The sequence below is a fragment of the Engraulis encrasicolus genome, chromosome 8 (assembly GCF_034702125.1).
Source record: "Engraulis encrasicolus isolate BLACKSEA-1 chromosome 8, IST_EnEncr_1.0, whole genome shotgun sequence".
NCBI lineage: Eukaryota > Metazoa > Chordata > Actinopteri > Clupeiformes > Engraulidae > Engraulis > Engraulis encrasicolus.
The window spans coordinates 24202679-24226292 of NC_085864.1; the positions used below are offsets into that span (position 1 = coordinate 24202679).

General features: G+C 48.3%; 1 protein-coding gene across 3 annotated transcripts in view; it reads right to left on the minus strand.

Moving 5' to 3' along the window:
* Positions 1-21482: 21482 nt before the first annotated feature.
* Positions 21483-23614, minus strand: part of si:ch211-151h10.2 (uncharacterized protein LOC567699 homolog) — a 14016-nt gene continuing 11884 nt past the window's right edge. For all 3 annotated transcript variants that reach the window (XM_063204364.1, XM_063204365.1, XM_063204363.1), the window contains exons 8-9: positions 23012-23110; positions 21483-21988 (exon numbers count right to left, since the gene is read on the minus strand). In XM_063204364.1, coding sequence (XP_063060434.1) covers positions 21704-21988; positions 23012-23110 — 384 coding nt within the window. In that variant the 3' untranslated portion in view covers positions 21483-21703. The remainder of the gene's footprint in view (positions 21989-23011; positions 23111-23614) is intronic.

Consider the following 23614-nt stretch of genomic DNA (forward strand, 5'->3'; position numbering starts at 1 on the left):
TGAGAAGAAAGGGAGATAAATTCAGGACAAGTCCACACAAAAAAACTGGAGGAGCCTTTGCACGATGATGTCCTCTCAGGGCTGAGATGAAATATATTCTGTTGTCTGACTTCTGTCTTTCCTCTCTATAAATGTCCAGACAAAAAGGGCCGCAGGGCTGGTCTGGGACAAAAATCAGGCCAGGCATTTTAAGCCAAAATTGGTCATGCCAGGCATTTTTTTTTCCTTATTGCAAGTTTATTCAAGTCATCATTTTCTTCTGGTCATTTATAGTTTCAGCTTGCAGACATTTTCTTTTCTTTTTCTTGCCATGCCAGGCATTGAGAGACCCATTGAAGCCTGTGACAATGTTTGTAGTCCTCTATTACAAGCTATTTCAACCACAACAGGCAAAATGAATATATAAATCTGACTCAGGCAGGTCATCTGCAGCGGCATGCGGACTGATAGTACTACATTGAGGGGAGGACCAGGCCAAAATCCTCAGCAGTCCAATCGGGCAAGTGCCATGTATGCCTTATGGCCAATCCAGCTACGAAAAAGGGTGAATTCCTGAGTGTTATCCATAGACCCTCCTTATCAGGAAGTATCTTCTTTTAAGTGTTTAGTACTTCACAACCGACTTATCCCGCCGCACATTAAAGGCGAGAGCAAGTGACCTGTGAGAGATGCTTAACGTGAAGTCAAAGATCTCTGAAGAGTCCACGTCGGACCGTGAAAAGAGAGACTGGTCTGGTCTGGTGGTGTGTTGTTGAGCCTGTTGAGCGTGTTGAGTTGTGTTGTTGAGGTCTTGGGGGAATTGATCACAGAAGGCAAGTCATGCGTGATCGATGTGAAGTGCTGTTCTGAGTAATCCCTGCCATGTCCAACAGGAACAGTCCCTGATGAACACCACCACTAACATTTAAACTCAAATAGTCACATTTAACACCATTAACATTCATTTTGATTCGTTAAGTTCATGGGCTTTATTTTAGGTGTGGATGATGGTGACATGTCCATACCACTTTTGAGATGAACCTTGCTTGTCCCCACCCCTTTATTACAAAAATATGCACAAATACCTAACCAGGACAATTCATGTCCCCACCACTTCCCATGTCAAACCAACACATTTGGTTGAAATAACTCAGAAAAATTGACTGTGAACTGGGGTGATTCCTGTTGTGAGTGTGTGTTTTGTGATAAATGAATGCACGAATGAATGCAATGCAATGGGGCTCATCCCTCCCAATCAGACGGGACAAAAAAAAACAACAACCCAGCTCTCCTATTCAAAAGCTTGTTGGAAGGTAATGGAGGGGGAAGATCGTGCCTTATGCTATGTTGTAGTGTGGGGAGTGGACGACAGCGGATTACCCCGCGCCGTCACAAAAGCCTGAGTGACACACTGCCTTACATTCAACAAAGGAGCACATGGACTCTGAGTGACAGGAGCCGGCCCCCTTCTCTCGGCCAGTCGGCTCGCGCAAAACCGCAAAAAAAAGTGAATGTAGCTACTACGTCAACGTGGATTTTTCCCCCCTTTTCTCTTTACTAACTTCTGACTTTTCCCCTCTCTCCCTCCATTTTAGATCCACTGCTGCTCCAGCTAGTCCCTTCATAGCGAGGTAATAAATACAAAGACCTCTCTCTTTCTTTACTGTTTTCCATTTCTTTCGTGCCCCCCTCCCCTCTCCTCTACCCCCATCCCATTTCTCTCTCTCTCTCTCTCTCTCTCTCTCTCTCTCTCTCTCTCTCTCTCTCCCTCTCTCACTGCGTCCCCCTTGCGTTGTGCACACAGTAACTCCTTGGGCAGCTTGCCTCCTCTCCTCTCCTCTCCTCTGCTCTCCTCTCCTCTCCTCTCCTCTCCTCTCCTCTCCTCTCCTCTCCTCTCCTCTCCCCTGCTCTCCTCTCCTCTCCTCTCCTCTCCTATCCTCTCCTCTCCTCTCCTCTCTCCCTCTCCTCCGCTCTGCAGCAGCTGCCAAGAATAAGTCAGGCAGCCGTGGGGCCCCAGGGGGGAGGCCCCTACGAGCCTCCCTCGCTCCTCCCAGCTCCCTCTCTCCTTCCTTTCCTCTCTCTCTCTCTCCCTCCCTCTCTCTCTCCTCCAGCCCCGGCACTTACCCGACTCAGTTCAGCCACTTGGCTCTGTTTATTTAATACTCAGTCAGCTGTGGGGAGTGGGGTTAGCCACAGCTTATAAAACTCAGTCAGCGTGACCGAGATATACACCCCCCACCCCCCTTTACACCCCCCCCCCCCCCCGTTTCATACAAAACACACTTCCACACACACATGCATACACACACATACACATACACAGAGAGGAAGAGAGAGACAGAGCGAGCGAGAGAGAGAGAGAGAGAGATATGCTACTTGTATCACCAAGAAAGATCTATCCTCAAAAGAACTATGAGCAGCACGCAAACCAAACAAAGCGAACGGAACAACCCCATGTGAATTATTTTCGAAGTTATGCAAATGCTGTGGTGTTCATGTGTGGACGACGTGGCTGTCTGGCACAGTTTTGAATGTTGGCTTTAAGAGATGAACAATGATAAACGTTTTATAGCTACTTTAAAGAGGCAACCATTAAGTTAAACCAAGAGAGGCCATGATGTCTGAGCATCTGATGATATAATTTGGCTTAACATTCTCAAGGACTTTGAAGACACACTGTGTACTATGTACGTGTATGTGTACTAACAATATTGGATCGAACCGAGTAACGATACTGTATCGTTATGTAAGGAGGCAGAATTGTGATACGCCCTTTCAAAGTTTTGTTATCCTCCAGTCCAGAAAACATATATATGATTCGATGACATAGTGCCTCCAAGCTTCAAATGAGATAGATTTCAGAAATCGTGGGGTGTATCGAACCATAGGTCTACAAATCGCCACACGAACCGAAACGTGAGTTGAGTGTTTTGTTACAGCCCTAATGTGTACTCATGTATACTACATTATGTAGGCAGATGTGTGTCAATGAGTGACCTGTTGGATTTGAGCAACGTGTTGTGCATACGGCAATGGATGGACCCCTTGATTTCTCACAGGGGTGGATAAGAATTGAAGAATTTCTACTCCTAACAATTCCTAATCCTAATATCACCCTGCCCATGCAATCTGTCAAACAGAGGGTGAGAAATCTATGATGAGCAAAACAGCGAGACATCATTGAAGACCAGCTAGCACCAAGCAGCCCCACCAGCCCAGAGCATTCCTGAGTGAAAGGGGGGCGGGGGGGGGGGGGGGGGATTGAACTGCATGGGGACTGGAACAAAATTGTGGGAAGGGGTCAGAGAATGTGTGTGTGTGTGTGTGTGTGTGTGTGTGTGTGTGTGTGTGTGTGTGTGTGTGTGTGTGTGTGTGTGTGTGTGTGTGTGTGTGTGTGTGTGTGTGTGTGTGTTAATGTGTGACTCTGTAGGAAGAAAAAATAGGGGGGGGTGCTCTCTAATTTTGACTGGAGCCTGTGTTTTCGCCACACCCCCACCCCACTGGCACCCCCAGCCACAGCCACATATCCATCCCAGCATGCTCCACTGTGGGCCCCGAGTGAGTGGAGTGAGTGGCGTGAGTGGCAGACTCCATGGCAACCCGGCGGGTCGGAGGTCAGATGGAAGGTTGCTTTTATCTGCTAATGAAGTCGGTACCTGGGGGCTGGCTGTCTCTGGCCTGCCCGTCTCTCTGGCTCTGCCCATCCATCCCCACAGGCAGGGAGGCAGGCGAGGCCCAGGGCTGGGGCTCCTCTCTTGGGGGAAGGGGAGGGGAGGGGAGAGGGCAAGGAGGTGCAGGGAGGCAGGGAGGCAGGGAGGGGAGAGGGGAGAGGGGAGAGGGGAGAGGGCAAGGAGGTGCAGGGAGGCAGGGAGGGGAGAAGGGAGAGGGCAAGGAGGTGCCCAGAGCTGGGGACTCCTCTCCTGGGGGATGGGGAGGGCAGAGGGGAGGGGAGAGGGCCAGGAGGTGGCGTGGTGGGATGAATGAGGGCCAACGCCAACACAAATGCCATCTTCACTCATCTTTGAGCGGTAGTCACATGGAGCAGGGAAGCTGACAAGGGGGGGCAAAGGGGTCAGCTGCCCTGGGCCCAAGGAGCAGGGGGGGGAGGGGGGCAGAGTTCGTTTCTCATTACATTGTATTTATTGGTTGGTGGGATCTTTCACATGAGTTTGTCCCGGGCCCAACCAAAGCTGTCAGCGGCCCTGACATGGGCAAACCATGCAGGGGTGAGAGATGAGAGAGAGAGAGAGAAAAAGAGAGAGAGAGAGAGAGAAAGAGAAAGAGAGAAAGAGTGAGAAAGAGCGAGAGAGAGAGAGAGGCGCTACGCTACCCTAAACTGTGTCGCCAGTCCCCTCCAAGCGTTCACATGCAAATCAACAATCTCTCTATGAGCTTACAATCGTGGATTGAAAGGGACCATTGTCTCTGGCTGGTTGAATTGAGGTGCACGTTTAAGTGTCAGCTTTTGCCCGCTGGTTAATGTGCTAATAGTGTTTTCATCGTTCTCACCCCTGATGGACAAGTTGACAGTGCCATATTTATTCATATTTGTGTGAGGCCTAACTGGTGCCATGAGCTCACAAGATCAGAGAGAGTTACGCCGCATTCAGACCAAGAGCAAACTACGCTGCCTGGTAGCGGAGGTAGGCCTACTGTAGCAGAAGAAGTTTCACCTTGAATTTGCTGCATTCGCTCTGGACGCGGCATTGGCATGTTTGATTTAGCTACGTAATGGCTCTGGCTTGACAGCCTGGGACATTCAGAAATATGAATATTCCAACTGGTTTTCGCCGAACCACGTCATGGCTCATTACCATAAGATAAGCTTGACTTTAATCGTTCAAATTCGTTCTGTCGCTCTCACTCAGTGCGCTTCGCCCCCTGGCGAATTCGCTCTGGTAGCACTGGTGGCATACCCTCCATAGAGAAATAATGCCTTCCGTTGCTCTTGGCCTGAATAAGGCATTAACTTATCAGCAGCTTATTCTCCACTCATTATTTACGGGACACTTCATTGAAGTGGGGGGGTCTGGGGTCCTCCCCCATAAAGTTTTGCATTTCTTAGATATCATTTCCTACATTTTAACATCCCATGTCCCATTTCAGCTCGATACGGAACCCATACTTTTATCTCTAAATTCCGAAAAACAATTCCATATTTCAAGAGGCTTGTGGGGGGCCAGAACCTTGCCATCCAAGGGCCGCATCTGGCCCCAGGGCCGTCATTTAAATAGCCCTGATTTACAGTATTATTGTTTGCAGAATTAACTGCATTTATTCCCTTTCTATTGCTCTGAGGTATCTGGCACCTGACACTCAGTCTTTCTTTTATAACTCTTTAATGTTTTGACCTTTGTGACTTAGTTGTGTAGTTTAGTCATCACACTTATTCTGACGATAAAAGTATTGATAAAAGTCTTCAAGCCGTTTCCAGCATTGCAACAGCAACTTGTCTCTACTCTCTATCCAAGCTGGTGTCTTTTAGTTGCTGTGCAAAGAACCAATTCATTTTTCCAAGCACACATTTGTTTTCAAAAACCCACAAACTCACTCTCTTTTTGTCACCACACACACACACACACACACACACACACACACACACACACACACACACACACACACACACACACACACACACGCACACACACACGCACACACACACGCACACACACACGCACACACACGCACACACACGCACACACACACACACGCACACACGCACACACATTAATCCACTCACTCGAGTTCACTGCACTCGTTCGCACTCACTCAACTCAACTCACACGTATTACTCACATGCAACAAGACACGCCCCCTGTCATGTTCGCCGTGCCTCGGGAAGAAAAAAAAGCCACCATTAGCTCCTGATGTAGTGGCAGTGTCATGCAGTGGCCTTTGTGAGCCAGTGACACACACTGAATAGGCTTCAGCGTTAGGGGCACCTCCGCCCTCCACCCTCCCCACTGTCGCCACTCTGTGCTGGGGGGGGGGAGTTTTCAGCTTTGAGGCACCTCCACCCTGCCCTCTCTCCTCTCCCCACTGTCGCCACCAGTGTTGCCAGATGTGTCTGATCAAAATCCCTCTCAAAAGGTTCTCAAAAAACTGCCCAAAAATGCACAAAATTCCGCATTTCAACAAAACTGCATTAATTTCTATGGGCCCAAAACTGCAGAAAAAAAACGTCAAATGCCCAATTTTTTCCCATTTTTACCCGCAGACGGCCATCCCAAGTAACCCAATTGAGCGGGTAACTGCCCAATCTGGCAACACTGCTCCCCTCTCCTCTCCACACTGTCGCCACTCTGTGCTGGGCTGGGCTGGGGGGTGGGAGAGGGGAGGATGAAGGGGCTGGGAGGCTCCAGGGTCCAGGGTGACAGGGGGTTAGGGAGCTAGGGAGACTGAAGGGGGCTTTTGCTGCCTGCCGCATGTGTTGTCTGTGTGGCACCGTCTTTGTCACAGACCTGCCTGTTTGTTTAGCCCCTTCCTAAAGCATGGCCCTTGGGGAACACACACATACTACAGGCACGCAGACGCACACACAGGCAGGCAGAGGCACCTCCACAAGTAGTCTCGATATGTGTGCACCGTGTGTGTATGTGTGTGTATGTGTGTGTGTGTGCGTGTGTGTGCGGTGAAAAATATACATGTACATTTCATCATCAAAATAGTTGTGGGAAGATGAAGTAATTAATGCCACAATACATTTTGAGGGCAACGTTCCAGTACCTCATCTGTGTAAAAAAAAAAAAAAACATTTCGTTTTTCCATACGACGAACACAGATTAGCAGCATATTCAAACTGACACAATAATGTTGTAATAAGGAATATGGTAATACATGGAATATAACTTGTAATATAACTTCGAACAAGATAACATGAAATAAAGTAATATAACCCGCAGATGCCCTCAGATCATCTTCATGTGTCTAGTTGTTGACTACGTCAGTCGGTCTGTCCCACCACCATCATCCTCGAGACGAGTGCAGCGCTGTTATTAGCAACAGCTCCACACACGGCTCTGGATCGCTGCCATCTAAACCTAAACTTCAGAATATTAACTTTCCTTCCCCCTGCAAGTCAACCCTCAAACCACACCTCACTCCTTCATTTCCTCTGGGATTAATAAAGTATCTGCAGCCCCTACTCCACTCCACTCCTGTTTACATTGGCCTACCTCATATGACCTCACCTCAAATGGGTCTACCACTCTTTTTTGCTCAACTATTGTGCCTAACATCGTCAGTGTTTGTAATCTGTTCATCATATTATATGTGATCATATACATTACCGGTACATGTACTAATATGTAAGTCAATAGGCTAACCATTATTGTTAAAATGATGATTGTTATTAATATTATTACTGGAAATAGTAAAATGCTAGCAGCAGTAGTAGTAGTAGGAGTAGTAGTAGTTGTAGGAGTGGCAGTAGTAGCAGCAGTAGGCTTGTAGTAGTAGTAGCAATAGTAGTAATAGCAGTTGTAGTAATAGCAATAGTAGTAGCAGAGAAGCTGACAGGGGATACAAAGGGGTCAGTTGTTCCGGGCCCAGGGAAAATGGAGGCCCAGAATTGGGTCTATATTACATTGTAAGTATTGGTTGGGGGGCCCTTTCAGATGACTTTGTCCGTGGCCCGACCAAAGCTGTCATCAGTCCTGAGTAGTAGTAATAATAGTAGTAGTAGCAGCAGCTGTCACAGCAGCAGTAAAACTATAGTTGCGGTAGTAGTAGTAGTACTAAGCTCTTTATCTACCCCATCTGTTAGTACATAGAACTGAAGGTTACCCAAACAGAAAAGAAACTACTGTTCCATTCATGTTTTGTTTAAAAACGAGAGAGAGAGAGTGGGTGATCAAATGTCACTAAGTAAGCAAATCGAACACCTTTTAGTCCATAAAGGGCTAGTTATGGCAGCTCTAGAGGTGCTCCCTTGTGACTTGCGTCACATCAGACCTGGAGAGGAAAGGGGGTCACTGCCCTCGCCGAGTTACATTTCAAATCATATCGCTAATTGCAGACATCTGCACTTACGAACAACTTTTTGTTTTGTTTTCTGTGTCTGCTTACCAAAAAGCAACTCTTGGTTCTCTATTCAAAAGGGAAAAAGCCTTTTTAATGAGAACAGAGACAATCGTGTCATCTGTTAAGTCTGAATTTACTTTTATACCCCATCAAACATTTTTATGGCAAAGCTCAGTAGCTGTAACGAAAAGAAAGAGGAACAAAACTATAAATCACATGGAATGTGTTCTCTTTCCTGGTGACACACACACGCACACACACACATACACACACACACACACACACACACACAATAGAGCTATGCTCTATACACACAGCGAAGAGCCTGTGACTGAAATGGGCCTGGGCAGGGTGGATGAGGTAATGTGTGAACTGCGCAAAAGCAAATGGGCTTGGACAGCAGCAGTCTCTCTCCAGTCTCCTTTCTGTGTGTTGGGAGATGAGGGGCCTATAGATGGGTTAGGGCCTATAGAAGCTGGAGGTAAATCGTCTAATAGAGAAGCCTGTAGTCCTCTTTTTCTTAAGAAAATGAGGACTCTTGGCTCTTCTTTTAGGTGATTATGTGATTTACCTCTTAACTGAACCTGACTTACTCCTGAACCAGCTTCTTAGTATAAAATTAGGACTCCAGGCTCTTCTATTAGATAATTTACGTACCTCTTAACTTCACCTGGTTTACTCCTGAACCAGCTTCTTAGTATAAAATGAGGACTCCAGGCTCTTCTATTAGATGATTTACCTCTTAACTTAACCTGGTTTACTCCTGAAACCAGCTTGTGAAAAATGATGATGGGTGTTACTGATATTTTTCACTAATCGCCAGCGACACATCCTCCCTACACTCGCATACACTTCCCGACACGCACAGACACTTCCATTGACACGCAAGCGCAGTCGCGCACACACATAGACCCAGACACCTGTTAGCATCGCCTACACACCTCAGCCAAACTTTTACCTTTTACCGCGGCTATCGCGAAAATGCACACATGTAACAAACACACATATTCCTCAGTTAAACATGTACTTACCGTCACCGCGAGCAGTGTAGGTACCCGCTGTCTCGTCCCATATTCCACTCGCAACGCAATAGTTTCCCAACACTACAAACAAACATTCTCACTCACCGCTGCCAATGGGTGTTCCATCCAAAGGGTCCGGGGGGAAACCGGAGCCCTTGCGGAACCATTGTTTTTAACCACTGTCCGGTCAGTGGCGCGAAATGTGAATTGGCACAGTGACGTCATATGTGAGTAAATAGTGTTTTGTAGCTTTATTTAATAGACATATGGGGTAAATGTTGGATGTATGTTTTCTACTTTTTATAACCTATTTTCTGGGGATATTGTGGGTATGTGAATGTATTTCTAAATATGTATTTTAAGGATTTATGTAATGCTATTTTCTGATTGGTTGAATGTATGTCCAATCACTGCTCTCTGCTAGATTGTGAGCCCTTCAAAAGGGCAGGGGTTTTCATTTGTGCTAGAGAGGGCCAGGGGAAAGCACGCTTGCTGTGAAGCTGTGCAGAGACAGAGAAGTAAGTGCAGAATTTAAAACAGTTATCTGAAAAGTCTTTTGTTGTAGTTATATTTGAGTTGCCTGATTGAGGCCGGTTTTCTTTTTCGTTTGTTCTCAGTTTTTGTTTTCTCTTTTTGTTAAGTCACTTACTACACTGTAAATAAACTCGCACCCGCTTCACTTTAGTTTTGAGTTGCCTGGTCGTTCTTCTTGCGGTCATCCTGATATGAGAGAGGGGTGGTCAAGCCTCAATCTCACAGGTGGTGTCAAGAAGTGGCGACAGTGGCGCCTCGAAAGAAGACGCTGAAGAAGACGACAGGCAGGCGGGTTCAGCCAAGCATGGCGTATCGGCGTCTTCCCCAAGATGCCATGGAGGAGCACACAGCGGAGAATGAAGAAGAGCATCCGAATGCTGGTGAGCACACAGAAGTTGCCATGGCTGGAGCGACGGCAGTTCCAGAGATGCTGGACATGGGCGCACTCTTCAATCTGCTTCAGAAGTCCATTCAAGATCAGCAGCAGGAGGCCCAGAAGCAAGAAAGGCGATGGCGCAGTGTACAGATCCAGCTGAACAATGTCCATGATGACCTGGAGAGGGAACGGCGGAGTCTCGCAGAGTGGCGAGGGCAACCAGGTGATGACGGCGCCAGAGATCCACCGCAGAATGGACCACCGCGCAACCTGGTAGCGCCACCCCTGGGCTTCCAAGCAGCAGCAGCAGCAGCAGCAGCAGGAGGAGGAGCCGCCGTAGCAGCAGAACCAGCGCCAGCGCCAGAAGATCCAGTTCCTGTTCCAGCACCAGCACCAGCACCAGCACCAGCAGCTCCAGTGTCTCCTGTGATGGCTCCCAGACGACCTCCAGCACAGCAAGCAGCGCAATCCCCAGCCCCCGCATCTGGCCCAACCGTGATGACTCCAGTTTCCTGGACACGGGCCGCAGTGCCGAAGCTCGAAGAGGGCGACGACATAGAACAGTACCTGATGACTTTCGAGAGACTTGCCACAGCCTACAGATGGCCGAAAGCTGATTGGGCCGTCTACCTGGTGCCGTATCTGACAGGTCGGGCCCGAGCAGCGTACGTGGCAATGGACATGCAAAACTCCATGGAGTATGATCGAGTGAAGACCGCTATCCTGGCGAAGTATGAAATTAATGGAGAGACTTACCGACAAAGGTTCCGGGATCCAGACGTGAGAACAGGAGAGACCCCACGTGAGCTGTACGACCGCCTGAGGGACCTCTACAGAAAGTGGGTGAGACCAGCAGAGAAGACGGTGGAGCAGATAGAAGAAATCCTCATCCTGGAGCAGTATCTGCGCACCCTAGCTCCTGACATCCGCGTCTGGGTAAAGGAGCACAACCCAGCCACAGGCCAGAAGGCGGCAGAACTGGTGGAGGCGTTCCTGGCAGCTCGATCGGGACCAAAGACGTTCCGGAACCAGAACTTCAACCGGCCAGCCATGAGTGGTAAGTCTGGGGTTCCTGGTGGGGGAGTTGGTCCTAGGGGGTTAGGTCAGGTCAGAGCACCACAGCACACCTACACCTCACCCTACACCACACCACCAAGGCCACCTACACGCCCCTACACCCCGCCACCTAGACACCCAGCACCGACAGCTACACCACAAAGGCCACCTTTGCTATGCCACCACTGCGGTAAACCCAATCACATCGCTAGAGATTGCCCAGCAAGAAAAGCTCAGGGGTCTGGCTATTGTAATGTGCTAAGACCCGAAGAAGGAGCTGACGATGCAATGTCCAGAGTACAAACAGTCCCTGTAACTGTAAATGACACGTCAACATTTGCACTCCTAGACACTGGTAGCACACACACTCTAGTTCAGCCACACCTCATAGACATGTCAGAGGAGTTGGGGAAAGGGCAGCTGAGAGTGTGTTGTGTTAATGGAGATGAACATGTATACCCTGTGGTTGATATTCGTCTGGAAGTGCAGGGACAAGCTTTTTTGTTGAGAGCAGGCATTGTAAGTGGGCTACGTTATCCTGTAGTGTTGGGGCAGGATGTTTTGATTTTGCCTGAACTTGTGCAGTCAGTGCAGCCAGTCAGCATGGTGGTTACCAGAGCGCAGTCTAAGCAGTCAGCGGATGATGAAGCAAAGAAGGCTTTGTGGGATGTGTTGCCATACAGTCAGAGTGATGTTGACATCGATATTGACCTCCCTGCAGTATACAAGACGCCCAAAACACGCAGACAGCGCAGGCTAGCTAAACTGCAGGGGACAGCAGAGAAGTCTGTTAGCCAAATGCCAACACCAAACATTGATGTTAATGATGTATGGAAGCCTCCAAGTAACTTGAGTGACTTACAGAAAAGTGATGACTCATTGAAAAATGCTTTCTCTGCTGTAACTGAGATTGATGGTGTGGATACAGGAGTGGCCCCTGATCTTAATGGAGAGTTTTATTTTGTCAGAGATGATGTGCTGTACCACCAATCAAAAGATGATGCTGTTGAGCAGGTTGTTGTCCCAAAAGGCCTCAGAGATGAAGTGCTGCGTTTGGGGCATGACATACCGTGGGCAGGACACCTGGGCAATGTTAAAACACTGGAAAGAATAACACAGCGTTTCCACTGGCCAGGCGTGTACACTGATGTTTTGCGTTACTGCCGTTCATGCTCCATCTGCCAACTGACCAGTAAACACAAAGCCAAACCTTCCCCTTTGCATCCACTACCCATCATTGGTGTTCCCTTTCAGAGGTTAGGGATGGATATAGTGGGGCCCCTTGAGAAAACACGGTCAGGTCACAGATTTATCCTTGTAATGTGTGACTATGCAACACGCTACCCAGAAGCATTCCCACTACGCAAAATCACAGCAGGTTCAGTAGCACGTGCACTTCTCCAACTGATCTCCAGGGTAGGCATACCACACGAAATTCTCACTGACCAAGGTACCGCTTTTCTGTCAAAAACACTGAGGCAAGTTTACAACTTATTGGGGATTAAGGGGATAAGGACCACTCCCTACCATCCCCAGACTGATGGGCTGGTGGAGCGGTATAACCAGACTTTGAAAGCCATGCTCAAGAAGTTTGTTGCAGACAATGGCAAGGACTGGGACCAGTGGTTGCCATACCTCCTGTTTGCCTACAGGGAGGTACCACAGGCATCCACTGGTTTCTCCCCATTCGAGCTCCTGTACGGACGCCAGGTCCGGGGCCCACTGGATCTGCTGCGCGACGCCTGGGTGACCCCGAAACCCCAGGAGCAGGACAGCGTGGTCTCGTATGTGCTGAAGATGCGACAGAAGATGGAGGAGATGGCGATCATCGTGGAGGACAACATGACAAAGGCCCAGCAGACCCAGACTCGGTGGTATGACCAGCGGGCGAGGCAGAGGAGCTTCGTGCCTGGGCAGCAGGTCCTGTTGCTGCTACCAACTACTGAGAACAAGCTTCTGGCCCGGTGGCAAGGACCGTACCGGGTGACACGTCAGCTGGGGCCGGTGACATATGAACTGGAGATGCCGGGGCGTCGAAAGACCAAGCAGACTTTCCACATAAACCTGCTCAAGGAGTGGCGGGACCGTGATGAAGTGCCCAGCCAGCAGCTGATGGTGCAGGATGTGCAGGGGGATGTCGAGCCACCAGAGCAGTTCTTCCCGTCAGCAGTTTCCCCGACTGACCCTGAGATCTCCCACCTGACTGCTCAGCAGGCGCAGGAATTGAAGGCCATCATTCCTCCTGGCCTGTTTTCCGAGCAGCCAGGCCGAACGCAGCTGGTGGAACACGACCTGCTGCTGAAAGACACAACTCCAGTGCGGCAACGCATGTACCGCATCCCAGAGCGTCTGCTTCCCGCTCTGCAGGAGGAGCTGGAGGTGATGAAGCAGCTGGGCGTGATCGAGCGGTCCAGCAGCGGCTGGAGCAGTCCAGTTGTGCTGGTCCCGAAGAAGGACGGAAGCATTCGCTTCTGCATTGACTTCAGGCAGTTGAACGCACAGTCTACCTTCGACGCCTACCCAATGCCCAGGCTGGAGGACCTGATCGAGGGGCTTGGGAGGGCGTCCTACATCACCACACTGGACCTCTGCAGGGGGTATTGGCAGGTGCCCCTGGCAGAGCAGGCGAAGCAGTACACAGCCTTTCGTACTCCGCAGGGGCTGTACCAGTTCACCACCATGCCCTTTGGCCTGCAGGGGGCGCCAGCAACATTCCAGAGGCTGATGGACCGTGTCCTGGAGGGCACGGGCGGTTACGCAGCGGCCTATCTGGATGACGTGGTGATATGGAGCGCCACCTGGAGGGAGCACCTGGAACACCTAGCCGAGGTGTTTCGTCGGATCAGCGAGGCTGGTCTGACCATCCAGCCGAAAAAGTGCTCTCTGGCCCAGCAAGAGGTTCGATACCTGGGCCACATCATCGGCAAGGGGGTCATTAGGCCCCAGAAAGACAAAGTTGAGGCGGTCCGTGACTGTCCTCGACCAACGACAAAGAAGGACGTCCGGTCTTTCTTGGGTCTCGCCGGTTGGTACCGGAGATTTATACCCAACTTCGCTTCCCGTGCTGCACCCCTCACAGACCTGACTCGCAAGTCGGGGTCAACCAAGGTCGAGTGGGGAGAGGTGCACGAGCGGGCTTTCCAGGACCTGAAAGGGGCTCTGGTTGCCGAGCCTGTTTTACAGAGCCCGGACTTTGAACAGACATTCACAGTCCAGACTGATGCCTCTGGGGTTGGGCTGGGGGCAGTCCTTCTTCAGGGGGAGGCGGAGCAGCAGAAGCCGGTGGCTTATATAAGCCGCAAGCTCTTCCCTCGCGAGACCAGGTACTCTGTGGTGGAGCTGGAGTGCCTGGCTATAAAGTGGGCACTTGAGACTTTTAAATACTACCTGTTGGGTAGAGACTTTCTGTTGGAGACCGACCATAGGGCCCTACAATGGTTGGGCCGAATGAAAGACTCAAATGCTCGAATCACTCGTTGGTTTTTGTCATTGCAACCTTTTAGGTTTACTGTGAGGTACAGGGCGGGGTCACAGAACCCTGTTGCGGACTTCCTGTCTCGCCACCACCATGGCGAGCCTACAGAAGGGGGAGGAAATGTGAAAAATGATGATGGGTGTTACTGATATTTTTCACCAAACGCCAGCGACACATCCTCCCTACACTCGCATACACTTCCCGACACGCACAGACACTTCCATTGACACGCAAGCGCAGTCGCGCACACACATAGACCCAGACACCTGTTAGCATCACCTACACACCTCAGCCAAACTTTTACCTTTTTACCGCGGCTATCGCGAAAATGCACACATGTAACAAACACACATATTCCTCAGTTAAACATGTACTTACCGTCACCGCGAGCAGTGTAGGTACCCGCTGTCTCGTCCCATATTCCACTCGCAACGCAATAGTTTCCCAACACTACAAACAAACATTCTCACTCACCGCTGCCAATGGGTGTTCCATCCAAAGGGTCCGGGGGGAAACCGGAGCTCTTGCGGAACCATTGTTTTTAACCACTGTCCGGTCAGTGGTGCGAAATGTGAATTGGTACAGTGACGTCAGGTGTGAGTAATTATTGTTTTGTAGCTATATTTAATAGACATATGGGGTAAATGTTGGATGTATGTTTTCTACTTTTTATAACCTATTTTCTGGGGATATTGTGGGTATGTGAATGTATTTCTAAATATGTATTTTAAGGATTTATGTAATGCTATTTTCTGATTGGTTGAATGTATGTCCAATCACTGCTCTCTGCTAGATTGTGAGCCCTTCAAAAGGGCAGGGGTTTTCATTTGGGCTAGAGAGGGCCAGGGGAAAGCACGCTTGCTGTGAAGCTGTGCAGAGACAGATAAGTAAGTGCAGAATTTGAAACAGTTATCTGGAAAGTCTTTTGTTGTAGTTATATTTGAGTTGCCTGATTGAGGCCGGTTTTCTTTTTCGTTTATTCTCAGTTTTTGTTTTCTCTTTTTGTTAAGTCACTTACTACACTGTAAATAAACTCGCACCCGCTTCACTTTAGTTTTGAGTTGCCTGGTCGTTCTTCTTGCGGTCATCCTGATATAAGAGATCGGTGGTCGAGCCTCAATCTCACACAGCTCCTTAGTATATATCCCTGGGCTGTGCCTGCATTGCTCTCCATGAAGCCCTGTGTAGAGCTGCCCTCTGTTCTCTCAGTAGATAACCCGGGTGGGGATGACATCAGAGCAGAGCAATGCCAGGCATGAGCGTCTGGGGTGTTTCTCTCTGCCTCTGCCCCGCTCGTCTGCCTGCCTGCCCTGCTCTGTCTGCCTGCCCTGCTCGCCTGCCTGCCTGCCTGCCCCGCTCGCCTACCCGCTCGCCTACCCGCTCGCCTGCCTGCTCGCCTGCCCGCTCGCCTGCCTGCCTACCCGCTCGCCTGCCTGCCTACCCGCTCGCCTGCCTGCCTGCCTGCCCCGCTCGCTTGCCTGCCTGCCTGCCCTGCCTGCCTGCCCTGCCCGCCTGCCTGCCTGCCTTCCCTGCCTGCCTGCCTTGCCTGCCTGGCCTGCCTGCCTGCCTGCCTGCCTGCCCTGCCTGCCCTGCTCGCCTGCCTGCCTGCCTGCCCCGCTCGCCTGCCTGCCTGCCTGCCCCGCTCGCCTGCCTGCCTGCCTGCCCCGCTCGCCTGCCTGCCTGCCTGCTCGCCTGCCTGCCTGCCTGCCCCGCTCGCTTGCCTGCCTGCCTGCCCTGCTGTGTCTGCCTGCCCTGCTCGCCTGCCTGCCTGCCTGCCTGCCCTGCTCGCCTGCCTGCCTCCCTGCCTGCCTGCCTGCCCTGCTCGCCTGCCTGCCTGCCCTGCCTGCCTGCTTTGCCTGCCCAGCTTGCCTGCCTGCCTGCCTGCCTGCCTGCCTGCCCTGCCTGCCTGCCTGCCTGCCTGCCTGCCCTGCCTGCCTGCCTGCCTGCCTGCCTGCCTGCCTGCCTGCCTGCCTGCCCTGCCTGCCTGCCTCCCTCCCTGTCCTGCCTGCCTGCCTGCACCGTTTGCCTAAGGAGTCACATACTGGCTATTAGGGACTTTTTAATAGGCCTTTTAATGCAGTTGCTAGAACACACTATTCATTCTCTGTCATGACGTTTCTTTTTTCTCTCTCTGCTGTAATGAGAACATGATGGTATGAAGCCGATTTATATGAGTTGAATCATGATGGAGCTGAAATGTATTTTAAGGTCGCTCGCTGTTACATTAGTTAAACAAAGTGTGCATTCAAATCAGGATGTGACATTATGTTATAATATATACCATAAGTTTGTGGGTAGAGTTAGAGGTGTGTATACAGTGTACGGTAATTACATAAGTAGGCTACAGAAAATATGACATGATAGATGTAGATACACTGAAAAAGAAACGCTAAAAGTGTTATCAATGTTATAAATAGGTTGGAATTTGTACATTAGGCTTACATATTGTACATTTTTTGTTTTACCATGTAGAAGGATCACCTACTGGGGTCAAAGGCGAAATCGCCATTTCACACTGAGGAAGGGTGTAAGCCCAAAACGTCTGCGATGTGAGGCGATTAAATATGAAAAAAGAAATCTGAGTGCTACTTTATTCACTTTCTTTTGTTTTACCATGTAAAATCTACACAGTGAAGTGCACTTTGAAAGTATGCTTTGAAACAGCAGACAGAAGACAACATTACATATATGCTGTCCCAAATTCCCACACATCCCCACCCTAATACAAAGTACAACAGTCTTTCCTCAGAAACGGTGTGTTTGTGTCTTTGGTATTGTGGCAGCTTATGTCCCGAGGCCTTTTTTATTTTGCACACATACATTCCATTCAGCCCTTGCTGGCCCATGGGTGATGGCCAACCTTTTCAATTAGTCCCCCTTAGTTCAACCCCACCCCCACCAACACCATCCATCCAACCCTCCAACACCCCAACCCGCCCCGATGTGAAGAAACACAACAGGTGCAGTTCACAAAACCCGCTTTCAATTAGGCAGCGGGCCAATAGGTCTGATGCAACTCACGCCACACACTGGCATCACACCACGCTCTGTTCCACTCCGCATCGCACTACGCTACACCAACCACACCACACCATGCTCCCCACCACACCACACTACACTACACTACACTACACTACATCATAACACATGCGCCGCACCGCACCGCACCACACCACACTACACTACATCATAACACATGCTCCCCACCACACCGCACCGCACCGCACCGCACCATGCTCTCCACCATACCACACTACACCCACACATGCTCTGTCCTACAGACAAACAAGTGGCCATATTCAACACACAGACATATGCATGCACACGCACACACACACACACACACACACACACACACACACACACACACAGAAAAACACACAGACATATGCACGCACATGCACACGCACACACACACGCGCACACACACACACACACACACACACAGAAAAACACACACGCACACTCACACGGACAGGCACACGCACACAGACTCACAGACACCTAGACAAAACACATAACACCCACAGGCACATAATACAGACAACACAAAACACCTGCACACATATACACACACTCAACAAACGCACATATACACACTCACACACACTTAAAGTAAAAAAAAAAATCTTGTGATGGTCTGGAATGTGTGTGTGTATGTGTGTGTGTGCGTGCGTGCGTGCGTGCGTGCGCGTGCGTGTGTGTGTGTTGCCCGAGGCTATAAGTCCGGCCCGTCTCCTCCTCTCCTCTCCGGCACCGGCACGTTATTCAGCTGCTCTGCGCCTCATTATTGCACATCAAGCGCCTGGCGTAATTGACTCAGTGCTGCATTCATACGGCCGCGGGTCTCTAATGACCAGGGTTACATGAGCCCCATTTAGTGCCTTAGCAACTAGCACCATGCAGCACCAGCTGCCACTGCACTGCAGTCCACTAACGATGGACAGAGAGAGAGAGAGAGAGAGAGAGACAGAGAGAGAGAGAGAGAGAGAGAGAGAGAGAGAGAGAGAGAGAGAGAGAGAGAGAGAGAGAGAGAGAGAGAGAGTGTGAGAGAGAGAGATCAAATGAAAAGGAGCATGTGCTTATAGTATGTGTGTGTGTGAGAGAAAGAGAGAGAAAGAGAAAGAGATAGAGAGTAATTGAGAGAGAGAGTTAGAGTGAGAGAATGAGAGAGAGGGGGGGGCTAGAGAAAGAACGATAGAGGGTAGGGAGAAAAAAGGTAAGAGATGAACAACAGAGAGGGGAGAAAAAAAGAGGAATGAAGGATGGAGAGATGGAGAGGAAAAAGAAAGAAATGAACGATGAGATGAGTGGGTAGGAAAAATAGAATCAGCATCGAGTATCAGAGGTGGGGAGGGAAAAGAAGAAACTAGGAAACAATGCTGCCGGTGAGTGCAATCAATGCCAAGGGAGAGGAGAGAGAGGTCATGCAGAAATCAGACAGAAATGAGTGTAATTTGTGCAGAGGAGCTGAAAAGAACTCTCTCTCTCTCTCTCTCTCTCTCTCTCTCTCTCTCTCTCTCTCTCTCTCTCTCTCTCTCTCTCTCTCTCTCTCTCTCTCTCTCTCTCTCTCTCCGCTCCACAGCTCACTTGATCATCATGCACTGGAAGGATAAATCACTTGGCACCAAGCAGGTGGGTCACATGTGCGTGATCTTCTCAACGGATGAGGAGAGAGGAGAGTGGATGAGGTGAGAGAGGAGAGTGGAGAGAGGAGGATGAGAGAAGAGAGTGGAGGAGAGAGGAGAGAGGTGGGTGAGAGTGGAGAGAGTGGAGGAGAGAGAAGAGAGTGGATGAGAGGAGAGACTGGATGAAAGAGGAGAGACTGAGAGAGAGGAGGAGAATGGAGAGTGGAGAGAGTGGATGAGAGAAGAGAGAGGTGGATGAGAGTGGAGGAGAGAAGATGGGATGGGATGGAGATATACTGGACAGGGGGGGGGGGGGCAGTAGAGATTTACGCTTTTTGAAAAGACTTGAGGTCTGCTGCTCAGTTATGTGACGTCCTAATAAACCATACGCTGAATTTTCCAAAGGGCTTACTTACGGAAGACAGCCTTATAAGTACACATGCAGGGTCCTGCCTTCCCTTTTAGGTGATCAGAAGAAGAGCATCGGCACTGACAGGCAGAGATGGATAGAGAAGGAGAATTTATCTACAAATGCCCAATGATGGGCACTGCATAGATGAGTAGAGTAGAAATATTGGTAACGCTTCACTTTACGGTACAGTAATTACTGTGTACTTTCTGTGTAACAGCAGGGTAACAGAAAGACGTTACATGGTATCTAGCAGGTAAAAGGGAATAATTACAAAGTAAATAACATGTTATACACATATCTCAAGAATTACTATGAAACTACTGGGTATTTTCTAACCATCTAATCATTGAACTTCTCTCTGTTACCCTGTTGTTACCCCATTAATGGTATTCACTTTGTAATTACCCCCTTTTTACCCTTAGATACTATGTAACTTCTCTCTGCTACCCTGTTGTTACACAGAAAGTGCACAGTAATTACATATGGTAACTGTACCGTAAAGTAAAGCGTTACTGAAATATTTAATTCAATCTAAATGGAAATAGAGGAATGTGGCTTCAGACACTACAAGCCAGCAGTGGCGCGCCCAGACATTTTGGGGAGCAGGTGCTCCAGGGAGGGGCGGGGTATATGTGGAACTTCTACGTAGATGCGAGGCTATTGAGTCTATACTGTATATATTTTATTGGGGCATTGTTGTCACATGCTTTTGATTGTCAAGAATTTGTAGATAATCATGTCAATAGGGACCACAATACATTGTGACTTAATATGTCAAAAAAAGAGCTTTCAAAAAGGGCATTTCTGTCCAGTAGGGCAAAGGGGCAAGCACCATCTGTGCACGCCTATGCAAGCCAGTAAGCCACATGATGAAGGCCAGTGGGCCAACATGACTACATCAGTAAACTCTATAATTGGCCCAGGTCTTCGTATCAGGTAGCAGAGATAATCAGTGAAAGCAAGTGAATAAATTACACAGTGAGGCAGCCCCAGGTGTTTTGGAATATGTGGTATTAGACTACATCCTCTTAATTCAGGTTTTCCATCACTCATTCACCACCAGTAAGAGTGCATGCTGCATACGGCTTAGTCTTCTTTAATCTTTCAGTCTAGAAAGAAGGCCCATGACCCAGAGGTCTTATCTACACATAATTCCTAACACATATAAGTACTGCCCCCGCCATATGAAATGCTGCCGAATTTGAAGTACATGGGATTTCTTTTACAAGGCAGAATGAAAAATGCTCATCCCCATTGTCTTCTGTAGGAAATCTCTTAAAGAGGCCATATGTTAAGCCCATGAGCAGATCCTTTTCCACTCTCCTCTTAAAATGGTGGAAGAGCTTTGCTTTGATTTGTGAGACAAAAAAGGGCAGAGATGACCAGCGGTATGTATACGGCCAAGGCCTTGAAGCTGTGGCAAAGACATTGGATTGTATAGTCTCTGGCTGTGCTGCGTGAACTCATGGGCTGATAAAAAAAGGTTTAATGGCGCCACCCAGTGGTCGATGAAAATAGTATATGTATGGCATCCCCCCTTTACATTGGGTGTAGACATGCAAGTCAGTCATGTGTCTACATAGAAATAGAATATAATCAATTCAATTACAATGGTGATGCTTTAAGCACAGTCTTATAAAAATGATCCATATTTACAGGTATTAATACTGGCATCACTGCATCGGCCTGTTTGGTTTCTTCAGGAAGTTAAACACGTTTTGTTTACTCTTTGTTCTAAAAAAAAAATGAAGACAGGCCATACTTTGTTTAACAACACTAGCTTGAATGTCCTTGTTCCTGATAAGTTGTTCCGTGTTCCGTCAGATGTGTCACATATTTAGAACACACCGACATATGACACTTACAGCACTTAAAGAGTCTATCACACAACAGTCAGGCAGTCAGGCTGAAAAAGACACGGCTGTGTTAATATAAAAATATGTATTTTAATAAAATACTGTTCAACATTTGTAGCTCATCAAAAATAGTAAATCTTCAAGGACATTTTTATCATTAGAAACCACAAGAAAAAAATATGACTTCCATTGCACCGATAATAATGAAAATGTATTGTCCTTCATAAAATAGTCCTTCATACAATAGTGCCTTGTAGGAATGCACAAAATCCTTTCTTCAAACTTCTATTCCACTCTTGACCTGATCCACACACGGGGAGTGCAAAATTCCAAAGTTCAAAGTTCATTTTCTTTTCTTTCTCAGGCCCCGTAATAAACCGGATTTCAACTTCAGTGAATGTCTGGATGTTTTTTCCTCAGCGACTGGACTCTCCACGATGGCTTCCTGCACGGGGCCATTGATATGTTGGGTAGTACCGTTTGCTTTCTCCACATTGGAAGTCGAGCTGTTGTTGTTGTGAAGACTGTGGCAGTCCAGGGCCACTGCCTTCTCCAGGCCCTTCAGATGGGTGTCAAAGGTGGATGCCTGCTGCTCCAGCGAGGTCAAGCTCTGGAGGACCTCATCAAACTGGACAGGAAAACACATATTGCAGAACAGAGATCATTTTTATGATATTTTACAAATAAAATGTTTTTTATTTTATTTAGACAGGACAGTGAAGAGTGGGAGAGAGAGACAGGGGAGGATTGGGAAATGACCCGGGTCGGAAATCGAACCTGGGTCGCCTGCATAGCAGTCCAGTGCCCAGTCGACTAAGCCACGACTGGGCCGAAACAGATATGTTTACATGGTTGCGGTGATTATGAGTCCCAAATCACGGCATGATGCAGTGTTCTTGTAGCCTGGTAAGCCAGACTAAATGTGAGATTAAATGTGAATAGTTAGTCTGTCCTCAATCAATGAGACATGGGGAGATTGTTGATGGGAAGAACCCGTTGTTTTTTCAAACTGTGCCTGTGCCTGTTGGCCAATGCTTTGTCGTCACTCCCTCAAAACCCTGTCCGCTTTGCTTCCAAAGATTCAAAACAAATCAAAACAAATCTCCTGTGTTGTTACTGGTCTGCCAGTTTCAGGGCATGGGTCATTGTCAGAGGCTAGACCCATTCACAGGCAAAAATAATTTTGTCCGCTCGCAGGTGGGGCTAGTTTACTAGGCTAGTGTTCTTGCAATTTTTGCAATGCAGCGTTTTTGTGTCCAAACCCACTGTCTACAATTGCAGTAATGATGCCATTTTGTAATGCACTGTAGCAGATTGCAGAATGACAACTGAAACTATTAAATGTTTAAGATATCTTAAAAAGAAGCTAAGACAAATATACAATGGTATTGGTGTATGTGTGTAATGAAATTAAACCAAAGCCATCATTACAGAGGGATACAATTACGGTGAAGCTAAGACATACAGTACATAAACAACACCTGTGTTCACTTTCAATGAGGCTAAGGCAAATGTAAACATCATCATTGTACACGTGCTGCTATTCACAGCTCCAGACCCTGAGTCATGATTCAAGATTCAAGATTCTTTTTATTGGACACATTTCCTTCAGGACCCAAACAAGAATCTTGAATCTTGACTGTGTAAATACCTTGTCACTGTTGGCCCGCAGCAGATCCGATGTCCAGCTGGAATAAAGCAGCTCTGAGTTCACAGTCCTACTCAGCTCCAGCCAGCTATGGTCCAACTCCTACAGTAAGAGGTAATGAGACAGGTTGTTAAAGGGACACTGTGCAGGAAATGGTCAAAAAAAGGTACTGCAACTATGCTGCTTATTGAAATTGGGCTGCCTATTGCCAAATTTGATCTTTACATGAAAGTTTACTAAGTATTATATCAAGTCAAGTCAAGTTTATTGTCAATTTCTTTACATGCACTGGTCATACAAAGAATTTGAAATTGCGTTTCTTGCTCTCCCATGCAGACATAAACTAATCTAGGTAAGGACATAGACAGTATAGACATAGACAGTACTCATACATGGACATAGACAGTATGGACGTAGACATTGCTCATACAGACATTTAAAGTGCAAGACTGGACAACAGAAGACTTGTAGAGGACATACATTAAGAGGAGGTATTTTGTTGTGCTTTTTCTGAAAGTCCTTTATAGCGTTCTGACATAGTAATAGTAGCATTTGAAGAAAATAAATAATTAAAAAAGGTTTTATTAAATACACCAGCAGCAGTAT